This window comes from Rhea pennata, chromosome 5, assembly GCF_028389875.1.
Source record: "Rhea pennata isolate bPtePen1 chromosome 5, bPtePen1.pri, whole genome shotgun sequence".
NCBI lineage: Eukaryota > Metazoa > Chordata > Aves > Rheiformes > Rheidae > Rhea > Rhea pennata.
Genome location: NC_084667.1, coordinates 18,849,366 through 18,862,904, shown reverse-complemented (window position 1 = coordinate 18,862,904; position 13,539 = coordinate 18,849,366). Strand labels below are relative to the sequence as shown.

At 36.9% G+C, this 13,539-nt stretch overlaps 1 protein-coding gene across 1 annotated transcript in view; it reads left to right on the top strand.

Annotated features, from left to right (window-relative positions):
- Window positions 1-13,539, top strand: part of MYBPC3 (myosin binding protein C3) — a 64,833-nt gene that overhangs the window by 34,263 nt on the left and 17,031 nt on the right. The window contains exons 21-27 of the mRNA XM_062576446.1: window positions 1,395-1,472; window positions 2,647-2,806; window positions 4,213-4,317; window positions 7,142-7,330; window positions 9,760-9,894; window positions 11,076-11,243; window positions 12,642-12,730. Coding sequence (XP_062432430.1) covers window positions 1,395-1,472; window positions 2,647-2,806; window positions 4,213-4,317; window positions 7,142-7,330; window positions 9,760-9,894; window positions 11,076-11,243; window positions 12,642-12,730 — 924 coding nt within the window. The remainder of the gene's footprint in view (window positions 1-1,394; window positions 1,473-2,646; window positions 2,807-4,212; window positions 4,318-7,141; window positions 7,331-9,759; window positions 9,895-11,075; window positions 11,244-12,641; window positions 12,731-13,539) is intronic.

The window sequence follows — 13,539 nt, the reverse complement described above, 5'->3', positions numbered from 1 at the left end:
AGATTTACAATTCTTATCTACCAGTATTTCATCTCCATTTAAAAATAGTTTTAAAACTCAATTAAAAAAAATTAAAAAGCTGCAATGCAGCTAGGAAATCTTTGAGATTTAACTGTTTGTGCAGGAGCCGTCTTGAATTGGCTTTTTTCTGAATTGTTCCCTTTTTTGTCCCTTCCAAAAGTAGGGAATGAATAGTAGATACACATACATTCAGACAGAAGGATCTCACAGGTTTATTCTATTTCCGCTTCATAATAATGGAATCCTCAGGAGATGAGAGGATGAATATATTCTGGAGATGGCAGTTTCTTTCATTTTTTCCCAAGGGCTTTTCTATAGTTTGTGAAGAAATATTATTCTTAACAGACCACTGGGCCTGAAGGGTAAAACTCTAGTATACCGAAAACTTAGAGGACACTTCTATTCACCTTATCAGAGTAACTGTAAAACATCAAAGAAAAGAATTACCAGCTAGAGCGAGGAGAACTTCCTTTCTGGCAATCTCAAAGCACCCCGACTCCTCATCAGCCACGTGCTCTAACTAGCTTTAACTAGCACAAAACACAGAAACAACTTGCATAAGATTCTACAGCATCATTACACTTTCCATAGACAAAATGAAAAAATGAATAGATACAGAAAAATAAGATGGCCAACTGTATTTACTTCTCCAACTTCATTTCCTCATGATTCTGGAGCATTCGTTGTTCAGGTGAGCATATTTAGTAACACTTTAAGACTTCCTTTTGCAATGCAGAATTGGTATGGAAACAAACACAAAACACTTGCCTGACTCTCGAAAAACGCTTTTCTGACTGTCACGTAAAATTTTTGGTTTTCAGACAAATCTTACATCTTATTATTTTAGCCATGAGATCTGAAGGATGAGGGAAAGAAAACAGGCTTGATTTGAAGGAAGAATAAAATATATTAATGAAATATTTTGTTTGACATGTGTTACAGATCTGACTGTATTTCTGAGCATTAAAACTTCTCATAGATTTAATTCCATTATTACAGAAAGAAATAATCTTTGTTTCTGTAGTTGCACAAAGTCAGTAACTCTGCTACCACAGGACACAGATTCATAGCTAGTTACAATTCTGCAAGGAAGTCAGGCATCTTTGTTTATGAAGCTGTAAATTTGTTTTTGCTGATTTATGCTTCCTTTAGTTCACTGCACTGATAACTCTATTTCCATTTCTGCTTTTTGATTTCATATTGGTTGATTTCCTGCCCAGCACTGCTTGCTCTCATTAGCCCTTCACTCTTCACTCTGTATTCAAGCCCCCACAACATACCTATTTATTCTTCTCCTCTGTCTTGCAGAAACAACTTTACTGCTCTGCTCAGTAAGATTTAGCTGACTTTCTGTGGTTTCTTTGCTTATATAGAAAAGCGACCTCGTCCTAAGCAATGATGATTCCACGATTCTCTCAGAAAACAGCAGTGATTTAAATACTGATAGTAAGGTAAGCTCTTTATTATTTATGCAGACACGCAAATATGTTTAGTTTTTTTCCAGTTAAATGGTCCTATTCAGAAGAAAATAATATAAAAGTTGGTAGATATTAAAACCGATCAAGTAAATATCACATCAAGCCCAATATCCAGCCTCACAATGGCTATTATCAAGCACATTGACCAGGCACAAGAAATCTGGTGAGTAATTTCAGAGTTAGATACTCATTGATAAAGTTTTGCTCTAATCACTGTCCTTTGGTGGCTGTATTATAAAGACTCAAAATAGTTTTTTTTAATGTATTTGTGAATCTTGGACAAAATCACAGAGAACACAGGTAAAGATGGTAACAGGTCAAGAGAGTATGTTATGTATGTAGGAAAAGATGAATGGTTTTCCAACAAGCTCCTTTTATGATACGTATTTTTTTATTTTTGCAGAAACAAAAGTAGTTTACAGCTGATTATGCAGCAATACACAGGCGTGTTTATCAGAGTTAGGATTCTGTTGTACTTGTTATACATATGTTTGGAGTGGTTCCTATTCCAAGTCTAAAAATACAAGGGCAGATAAAGAAGAAGGGCATTATAAACACAGCAAAGTACTGGCGATTCTGTTGAGACCTCTTAGCTCAAAGGGGAGTAGAAAAAACAAGAACCTACATAACAGTCTTGAGTGATAGAAATCACACTGCTGCCATGAACAGTTACAAAGAAATATGGTTAATTGTATTGATAAATCATCCAAATCAGCGTTAGCTGATGCCAAATATATATACTGTTCTCAACCATTTGAAATTGAATTTGCAAAACTTCCTGCATTTATCTAGCAGCCAGTTGTTTTCCATGAAACTCTACTAATAACAGCAGTCATCCCATGTAGGAATTTGCAGAAGTACTCAGTAACTTCTTTGACATGTAACTAAGAATGTGTAATTATCAATGAACTTAAGGTCCTGAAGACTTTCAAAGACAATTTTCCCCAAAGTCATTTACTTTCTCTGAGCCCTGTGGTTAATATATTACATCTTTTAGATATAAATAGAACCTGAACTACTGTATTTATAACTTTTGAATAATTTCAGTAATACTGCTATGAAGTTTATCACTAGTTACATGCAGGTTCATCATACTGTCCCTGGCACAGCTTAAAATGACTTAACCTGTTATTTTCCCTGCCCACAGCTTCTGTTCGAATCTGAAGGCAGAGTTCGCGTGGAGATGCATGAAGACCACTGTGTCTTCATCATTGAAGGAGCAGAAAAGGAGGACGAGGGAGTATACAGGGTTATAGTTAAGAATCCAGTGGGAGAAGATAAGGCTGACATCACAGTCAAAGTTATTGGTAAGTGAAGGAAGGAAATAAATAAGCCATGAAAATCTCTCGAGTTCAGTGGAATTCAATCACCTCTAAAACTGAAGCAAGGTGCCTGTTGTGTGAAAAGGAAAGAGAGCAACTCCCAGTATAAATCCATATACCTTCTTTTGATATTTTTCCAGTTTCAGGGGATTCTATCATTTATATACAATATTCCCTTCTGAAGAGTATTCTTCGTGCTAGTCTGTGATACGAAATGACTTCTTGTCATTTTGTTGCTGTGCTTTATTTTTAAACAAAGATGACTTCATTTTTAAGTAGTAAATGGTTAATGGAATAAAGAGTTATATAATGTTTCTGACATAAGATAAATATATTGTAACTGTGAGTCACAGAGGAGCGGGAAGGGAATGTAATTTTGAGTCAATAATTTTAATAAACTTTTTCATAGGATTTAACATCTTTATATTCTGCCACATGTACAACAAAAGGTTAGGTTATGAACAAACTTAGAAATGATGTAAGAAAATTCTTTTCACCTACAGTATTACAATTTGGAATTCACTGCTTTTTGAAGTCATGAAGATGAATACTAAGTTTGTTTTCATGTTTTATAAATCTTAAATCGGGATATATTTATTACAGATATCTCCATAAGTAACAAAGTATGTGAGACATGCACCCATTATACTATATATAAAGTTTGTTCTAGGCAAAGTAGTAAGCCCTGGAGCAAGCCTCTGGTTACAGATTTGAGAACAAATTACTAACAAGTGTGAATTGTGGCTTCTCATTTGCCTGGAGGACAGGTGGAGCTGTTTTCTAAAATACTCAATAGTTTTGCCCTACGGTATTAGGTAAAAGATCCATGAGCATCGTGTCAAATTTTATTTCTCATTAGATAAAATCAGATAGGACTCACTTATTGCAAAAGATCTCTCCACATAGAAAGAAATATGAGTGTTGTCTCTCACTAATTTGGGCTCTGTTTTTGTTGTTGTTGTTGTTGTTGTTTTTTGATTTGTAGCATAAATACATGTCCGTCATGAATGAATGGATCCCAATTATCCCTATTATTATAGAGCTGATTAGCTTACATTTTACAAAGAGGTGGCTATGTCTGGGAAGAACAAGAGATATGAAAAATCAAATACTATGTAAAGGAAAAGCAACCTAATTTGGAAGTATCAGAGAGCAGCATTAGCTCTGGACTAAGTAATTAATTTTATAGTATATCTACTGTTGCAGTCTGACAAATCTGCACCATCACTTTAGAAGCACCATGGTGATGAAAAAGTCCTGTCTTTAATACTGCTGACTAGGAAATTCCTCAGGGTATCTAATTTCTTTTTAAAGAGACCATTTAGATATTCCATATGGAAAAATGTTAAATAAAAAATATTTCAATGCATTCATTCTCACATATTCTTCAGATGTTCCTGACCCTCCAGAAGCCCCCAAGATCAGCAACATTGGAGAAGATTACTGTACTGTGCAGTGGCAACCCCCTAAATATGATGGTGGGCAACCAGTGCTTGGTAAGAAGTACTAAAATACAAAGTCCTCAGCAGTCTCACTTGTATTTTTTGTTGCACCTTTAAAATGATTCAAAATGACTTGATAAGTTTATTTACTCTAGGAAGGGTGACCTTCAGAAACTAACTGCTCTAAGACATCAATCCTTCAAAACTGTTTATATTCTTGCCCTTCAATTTTAGGGAGAGAGTGCCCCCTACCTGTTCCATTCAAATTAGAGAAATATTTCAGCAACTGAGTTAATTCTCCCCTTAGATAAAAGTACCAAAATAAATAGGAAGTATCAAAGCAGATGACACCAAAAGTAACTAAAGTTAAGTATTCCCTTTCAAGACTGAAATTTTAGGACTGGGTACAGGCCTTTGAACTTGCTTAGGAATACTGAAATGGAGAAATGGCCACTTTAGTCATCAATTCTAGTCTTCTGCAGTCTCCACAATGCATGTTTCCTTTAGAAGACTACTTCATAATTCCACTTCATCCCAAACCAACCACATACCACAGGTCACAAAACACTTCTCAATCTCTTTTATAACCTTAAAATCTGTACTAGAGGCCAAAATTATCATCTGGTACAGAAAACGAACAGAGAAGATCAAGAATATTGCCAATACTGTGATAAATATCAAGGAAGCATGATATTTCTTAAATAAAACTGCCTGGAATCCCAGGAAGGAAAAAAAAAATATATATAAGGCAAGGTCTTGGCCAATTTAAGGGGAAAAAATCCTCTAGACTCCAAATCCAGTAACCTTATCTAATTCAATAGAAGTTATCTGTGCAGGAATTAGCAGGATACTGCTGGGCCACTCCTTTGTGGTTTCATCTGTCCTGAGAGGAAGCAAGCAAGAAATTAATAAATTATAACGTACTAAGCTATGTATCAATAGCTGTTGTGTTACCACAGCCAGAACTTCCCAATGTACTTTGACAAGGCAAATAATTTGGCTGTTTCTAGTTGTTGGGGCACACATGTTTTGAAAGGTTTAGAAAACACACACAATTTGGAAAACATCAAGGTATGATTTTGTTAATGTCAATAGAATAAAATAGAATAGTAGAATAAAATAGAATGAAGTATATGAACAATAGCCAAGATGTTGTGCTATCCATTCAAACAAAGCTATAAAAGCATGCTAAAGAGATTGCGGGGAGGGGGAGATAAGACAAATGCAAGCTAGGAGGAACTTTCTGCATAGAAGCAACGATACAACCTGTCAGCTCAAAGGAACTTTTGCCATCCACTTCCCAAAACATTCTTTGGACACCCATGCTCTTCCTGAAATTCAATATAGACAGAAAAGGTTGATGTAGGATATCTGTACCTATAGCATGTCAGCAACTCTACCTATCATTGTCTACCTCCCTTTAGATCCTGTAAGTGCAAACCATACTGCTCAGGAATACCAAAGAGATACCTGCAAGTTTGACAGAGACAACCTTTGTCAAAAGCAGGGATTAGATCACGGATCTACAGAGTTCAATTCACAAGCCTTAATGATTTGTTTGCTATAGATCTATATTACCTTAGCAAATCATTACTACAGATTTACATCCTTTGAGGACTAGGTGTAGAGATAAGCATATCATACATGAATGACATACACACAGTGAATAGTGATTTACACTAATTCACCATGCAATTCCTGATGATTCTGATGTTTCAAAACAAATCTGTTTAAAAGAAGTCTACAAGCATCACATGCAAGCATATCATCAGTAGCAGGTCACTGGAAAATAGCGTAATACAAACTTTTCCTATCCTCCGTATTAAAGATCAAGAATCACAGACAATGTTCCCAGTGTGGAGAGAAGAGCAGTTTATGTTTAAAATTGATAACCTAGCCTGGCTTCGTCATTTTGAAAAATAACATAGTGCTGTGGAAAAGGCTACGCATGACGAGGAAGTAGGGGGACTGCTGTACAGTGTGTGTATGTGGGGGGGGACTAGTACTATGTACCTGGACCTAGACTCTAGTACTAGACTTCATGAAGCTATACTACAGATACGTTCTGCTTTGCATCCCAATACCCTGGGTCTCCATAATCACGCCAGTTCACTTTCCTTCCCAAGGAAACCAGAGCAAGAAAAATGGTGCATGTCCAGGACCCACTCTGCTCCAGGCCTGAAGAACAGCAGGGGTCTAGGCTCAGTTGTGGGGAGCACTCCGTGATGCCAGCACTTGGGCATGGACAGAGATACCTAGCATAAGTTCTGTGTGATAACTCATTTCAAAAAAACGAAACGGAGTGTCAAACTGTTCTTCCGGCTAATTTTTTGCATTGGGATTGATTATATTAGTCAATAGTAAGAATAGTGAGTTGCAACTGAATGTAAGAAATAAATTATATTTTTAACTTTATGTCTTATCTAACACAATTTAAGGCAATTTCTCCTTCACTATAAGGGCCTTCTGATGAACTGCTGGGTGTCATTCATTTCTCTGCCATTAGGAGTGAATGACAGCACTTAGACCAGATAAGATTTATATCAGTTCAACTAGTATCTCTATTTTGCAAGCATCTAGAGTAACACTATTGTATAACATGTAAAATATACTTAAAACCTAATAACAGACACTTGAAGACTATTTCAAATGGGTTCCACTATGAAAAGTATAATTGTTCATGCAAGAATGTCACATAGCAAGAAAAAAATACAAGAGGAAACTGGAGGAAAATACCAAAGCTTCATACAATTCAGTTATGTGCAATAATTCTGGATCATACTTGGCTCTTTCTTGATATGGAAGAAAGGTGATTTTATCTTCTCCTGTGTGTGAAATATTTGCAATTCTTTTACACCATAAGCAATATTCTTTCCAGGCTACATTTTAGAGAGGAAGAAGAAGAAGAGCTATCGATGGATGAGACTGAATTTTGACCTTTTAAAAGAGCTCTCCTACGAAGCCAAGCGAATGATTGAAGGAGTAGTGTATGAGATGCGGATTTATGCTGTGAATTCTATTGGCATGTCCCGGCCAAGCCCTGCCTCACAACCCTTCATGCCAATTGGTGAGTTTTACCACATACTGTATATTATTGCTAGGACAAAACAGAGACAGAACAATTTTCACTTCCTGACTTCAACTGTACGTATACCCAAAATGAGTATGTTAAAAAATGATGCTGCTGCCCATCTCTATATTCGGTATTAACCAAGCTTTTCATTTGTCATGTTCCTCTTTCCCATCTCTCATTCCCCTTCGTGAGAAGCACAGAGGTTCTAGTTTCATGAAATTGCTGATGAATTTCTAGTTGTTATAATTAGAAGTGTGTGAGTTAAGCTGGGTCTGGAAAGGAGGGGAACTAATTGACAGAAATTTCCCTGTCCCTCTCAGCTTCCCCCATTCCCTTATGGGTGCAAATATCACAATATCCCACCCAGTACTCCCTTAATCCTGGCCCCCTCCACAGCTAAAAGGATAGCTGATTAAGAAAATATTTGAGGAATGGTTTTCTATAAATAATCCTTCCCATCTCAGTGGTCAGTGTCTCTCATAGCTCGTGAGCTAGAAGCAAACCGAAAGAGTCCTCAGGAAGCCTGCCTGCTAGGAGCTTTAAAAAGAAGAGCCACAAAAATACAAATAGCTGGAGATTAAAATGACTAGAGTTGCCAAATCTACAAATATTAGTGAAGGGGGACAGCCTGTGGAAGGAGATAATGTAAAAGCAGATGATGCAGTGAACGAGTCAGAAGGAAAGGATAAACTGCAAGAAGGGACTGCTAATCCTGGATTTCAAACACCCAACAGCTGGTCTGCAACAAAAGAGGGCAAACAGGAGCCATCCAGAGGAGCTACTGAACCAAAAGGTCCAAAGTTTTCATGGGATAGGCAGAGAATTACTTGATTAAGGATTAAGTTCACACTATTGCTTCAAAGAAGAGGTTTGGGGTTTTGAATGTGTACTCTGCGGTTGTGTATGCACACAACTACTTTTGCCTCCTGTATGTGGCTAACAGTCCTTGCTCCAATTTCAGTATGAAAAAATTTGACATAGCTACAAAAATAAAACTGGGTGATACATTTTTTTGTAATAATTTCAGGAACTAAGATCAGTCTCCATGAGTGGCACAGTTTATAAAACTGTATTTTACTTACATTGTATATGAAATATTTCTAATATGTAAAATCTGTTAAGTATATTCAAAAATGTTCAGTTTAGAATATATATTTATACACATACAGCGTGTCAAACATATATTTCTTTAACACCATTGTTTGCATACCACATAAACTAAATGTTATGTTCCAGTCATTCCAAATATTACTTTGAACAAGTTATCTTTTCGTTTGTTTTTTTGGAATCAATGATGTGACAGTAGCATTTACACATATTTGGGCTGTGGGATTCTCTAGTAAGGGCTTTTCTTGTTTATTTTTTAAATTAGTTATCAAGTCATGTGTAAGAAGGGCTGGTGGCCCTTTTGAACTATGGAATTTAAAAAGAGTGAGGAGACTCCTCTTCTCAAAAGATACAAAATAGCTATATGCAAAAAAAAAAGTGATTTTTTTGGTTCCAAAATATTTTTCTCATTTATGTCTCTATTACAAACGCACAAAATGGATCTAATGCTTTATAAATAAGTAGTCACAACTTTTGGTCATTTTCAACAATGTTAGAGGAAAACGTGGTGCATCAAATATAGCCACTGATGAATTTGGTCCTCTGACTATGCCAGTTTTGTCACCCCAATTACATTCAGGCTGTAGGTACAGCATACAAATTGTATGCATTTTTATTTTGATACTTTTCTGTTATGTTCTGCTGGTAACTTAACTCGTTAGTCCATAACTCTTCCTTTTTCACCAGCTTTTATTCATAAGGGAGCACAGAATCAAACAAATCATAGAATGGTAAGGTTGGAAGGGACCTCTGGAGATCACCTAGTCCAACCCTCAGTGTAGCCCATACGGGGACTGAACCCGCAACCTTGGCATTAGCAACACCATGCTCTAACCAACCGAGCTAAACCTGCCCCCAAAACACTGCTGCTTTCCCCAGCTGGCACGTGCAACCCGCCCGCAACCCGCCGGGCCACCATGCCGTTCTGCCACCATGCGCAGCCGCTGCCCCCGGGGCGGGGGGGACCTTTCCGCCAGCCGCCGCGGCCCCCCTAAAAATGATCAAGGGTAACTCCCGCTGGTGCAGGGCTGCCGAGGCACGGACAGGGTTCGAACCCCTGATCTTCAGTGCCAAACATCTGTGAAGGGGAACTACTATTTAGACCTCTTGTTCTCTCCCTCTTAAAGGAATCTTATGTTGCACTTCTATTGAATGAAGGATTAAGTGTTACAATTTATGACTGTGCTTCAATTAAATTTATTTTATTAAATTAGATAGTGCTATGTAATTCAGCGATTAATCACTACTTCTAGTCTTCAAATTATCACAGTTACTTTGCTATATCTCAGAAATTATTTCTATGTATTTCCTTATAGCTCCTCCGAGTGAACCAACCCACTTCACAGTGGAGGATGTTTCTGACAGCACTGTTGCTTTGAAGTGGAGACCCCCTGAACGGATTGGAGCAGGGGGGTTAGATGGCTATATTGTGGAATACTGCAAGGATGGATGTAAGTAAGAACTAGCACTAGGCAGTAGCAACTGAACATTATACTACAACTGCAATAGTTCCACTGCAGTATCACAACAAATAACAATATCCAGTACCATTAAAGTTTAATTCTCAGCCACCAGACCTACCATGACATGACTGTAACACAATGACAGTCATATCAAACTTAATGTCTTCACAATCATCATCTTAAACTTTGATACAGAAAAGTACAAAAATACCAGTGTAGTTCTATAGTCACTATTACCATACTTTTGTAGCATTCATAAATTGCATATTCCCTAAAACCAACACAATAACCTGACTGTAACATCATTAGTCAAATACTGCAGTTATTTTCAAGCAACTGTCACCTCGTCCCATTTAATACTTGTAATCTGATAACAGAACATATAGTTGCATCATAGCTACAACATTCAACTTACTGTGATGCTACCACATAACTTTAATCTTTTAAATCATATAATCATGATATTTTTCTCTGTCACTACGAAAAATTACCTTATAACCTACACTAGGGTTTTTTACAGGGTATAATTTATCCAGAAATAATTTCCAATCTTTAATGAGACGCCATGATGGAATTACTGGAATCCCTATGACCTCATCCTAGACAAATGATTTTATCAATAGCACTTCTTCGTTGTTGTAGTAACTACAGAATCCCCAGGAACTCTGTTCTATAGGGTCAGAATGAAAAAGTGATAATAAATTTCAACAGTTATGTGCTCTATTACTCTTTTCAGTATATGTGTCTCCCACCATTCCATTTGGACACTCACAAGAGATACACTTACTCCAGGAAGAAATGAAATTAAGGCTTCACTTGCTTGCTATAGATGCCTTCAAAGTATTCCACTCCCCTTCACACTAATGAAAACAAACAGAGAGAAACTCCACCGCTCTAAGCTCTCTGAAGACATAAGACAGAATGACAAAGAAACTACCCTTAGCCTAAGCCATTTTGAATAAAGCAAAGTTCACATACTCCTGAACTGCATGTGCAAAGACACTTTTGGGAAAAAACAGTTCTTTTTCCAGCTTAGTTTACTTTATTATAAGTCTGATATTGCATGTTAAATTCATTTTACTCTAACACAAATTTACTTTCAATAATAGACAAGGTATCAGTTTGGAATGTTAATAAATTCTTATACTATGCATACCCTGTCCTTGCAGCTACAGACTGGATTCCAGCTCTTCCTGGCCTAACTGAGCGTACAACCGCACTGATTAAAGACCTGGTCACAGGCGACAAACTTCATTTTCGTGTAAAGGCTATAAACCTCGCTGGTGAGAGTGGAGCAGCAATAATCAAAGACCCTGTTACTGTTCAAGAGATTTTGCGTGAGTACCCAGAGTGAGTAAATCTCACTCATCTTTCTCCTTTGGTCAAAATCCTTACAAGAAAAAAAAAAGTAGAAAAAATTCTGGGGCTGACAAGCCTACACCTTCTTCTGAGTATAACAAACAAATGGCTCTTTCAGTTCCATTGTGAGCACAAAATCTTCTGATGTTGAGAACATTATTATATTGTTCAGGTCTTATGTTTCTAATGAGTAGCTTTTAAAATAAAATCTTGCTTTCAAATCTCACTTCTGACTTTCAAAATTATATAAATTCCACCTCCTGAAATAGTACTCGCAGCACTGAAGAGAAACAATTTTTCAGATTTACTTTTCTGTTGGAAGAGCTGTTATAATAATGCAAAACGATCACATTGCATGGGATAAGAGATGAGGGATTCTTTAAATAAAAGCAGTTATTTGTGTTTGATTGTCCTAGGTTATTAATTAACATCCTATATATCACCCAACAGCAGCAGATTATAATTCATTTGACTGGAGTCCAAAAGATATCAATAGCTGCTAATAGTGAATTCACCAATTTTGACTCACATGAAGTGTCTGCCAGAGCCTTACTAACAGTAAGAGGACCTAGTAAAAACGAAACAAAACTGTAATGCATTTCAAAACCAAAACCAATTTCAAAAACAGACACTCCAATTGTAGTTTAAGAAATTATTTTTATAAAGGCCTGAGGAAAGAATAAGGGACACAGAGAGAACACAGAAAGCCTCCCAGTGAGGGGGAGAAAGCAGAGACTAGAAGAAAGAGCATAGCGCTAAGAGCTGCTATGAGAGAGAGTGCTAAAATCTGCTTTTGCTAGTGGAAAGTGAACTGATACTCTACTCTGATACTCCACTCCTCCCACCCCAACAAAAGGTTTATAATTGAATGACCATAGAGAGGAAAAGAAAATCCAGTGATTGTACCACTCTCTGAACATGTCCGTAAACATCTCCAAATGGCAGTTTATAAGGAGCTGTAGTATTAATATAGCAACAGATTAATCATAATCCCTAACCACTATTTTACCCCAATATACCCTTTGTCCTGTCCCCTCTACTGCTCTGACAAAGCTCTGCAAAGAAATGAAGCCCGTGCAGAAGACTCACATTCAGTGAAATCTTGCATTTTGGATGCAATACATCTTCACAAGTCCTGCTGTCAATGGAACCTGCAAAGACCTAACTGAGATTTGCTACTTAATTTGTATCCAGTAGGCATCAATACATTTAGAGAACTGTCTGTTCCCCTAACTGCATAAACAGTCTTTCCTCAATTATTTTATGTTTGCAAGAGTTCAAGCCTCTGCTCTTTGGTGTTTTGTCTTATCTCTCCTATAAGTAATATTCCAAATAACAAAAAGCTTTACGTTTAACATACTAATCCTTAACTGCAGAGCGTCCCAAAATCTGGCTGCCACGCCATCTCAGACAGACGCTGGTGAAGAAAGTGGGTGAGACAATCAATATTGTGATCCCTTTTCAGGTATGTAGTGGTTTCTATTTTGTTATGGGTATTTATCATGGCTTGTCTAAAATATTGTTTTCCTTATGCAAGCTCCAACTGCTTCACTGCTCAAGCAGTAGTTAAATAAAATATAGTTGATGATAAAGTTTATCTCCTTCTGGTTCTTTCCTATTTTTTTAAACAAGCCATATTCTTGTAATAATTCTTAAAATTTGTGTTGATACAAGGACAATTAGCCACGAAACCAAGCCTTCAGTCTTGGTGGCCCTGTGCCTGTATTGTAAGACTGGTGCCATCCCTGGGGAAACATCAACAAAGAATTGTAACTTTCACCGTTACAATTTCTTCCACGATCCCTCCTTCTGAGGAAGAAGAAAAAGTAACTGTAAAAAGAGAAAGTAACTGTACTCTAGAGACCTTTTTGTTTATTAACCATAGAATGCATCTTAGACAGAGAAATTCATAAAAGCATAAGAATACAACCAACTACTCCTCTGGAGCCGCAGTACGTGACGTTATTAAGACACTAATTAACCAAAAATGTTTATGTGCATTTCTGTAAGATGGATGATGAAAACTAGAGCTTTTATATTGTTATATATGTTATACATGTTATATATATTGTTGCATATAACAGACTATCACAACTGGCCCTGTACAGAATCTGTGGATATAAAAAGAACAGGTTGTATACAATTATGCATGAGTTTAAGGTGTAAAAAAGTGCACCATGGCAAGATTTCTCAAGAGAGCATGTGTGTAATTACAACTGCAGTTATAGCACACAAAAAATTGCTAATATATACACACAGACTGGCTGAATTCAA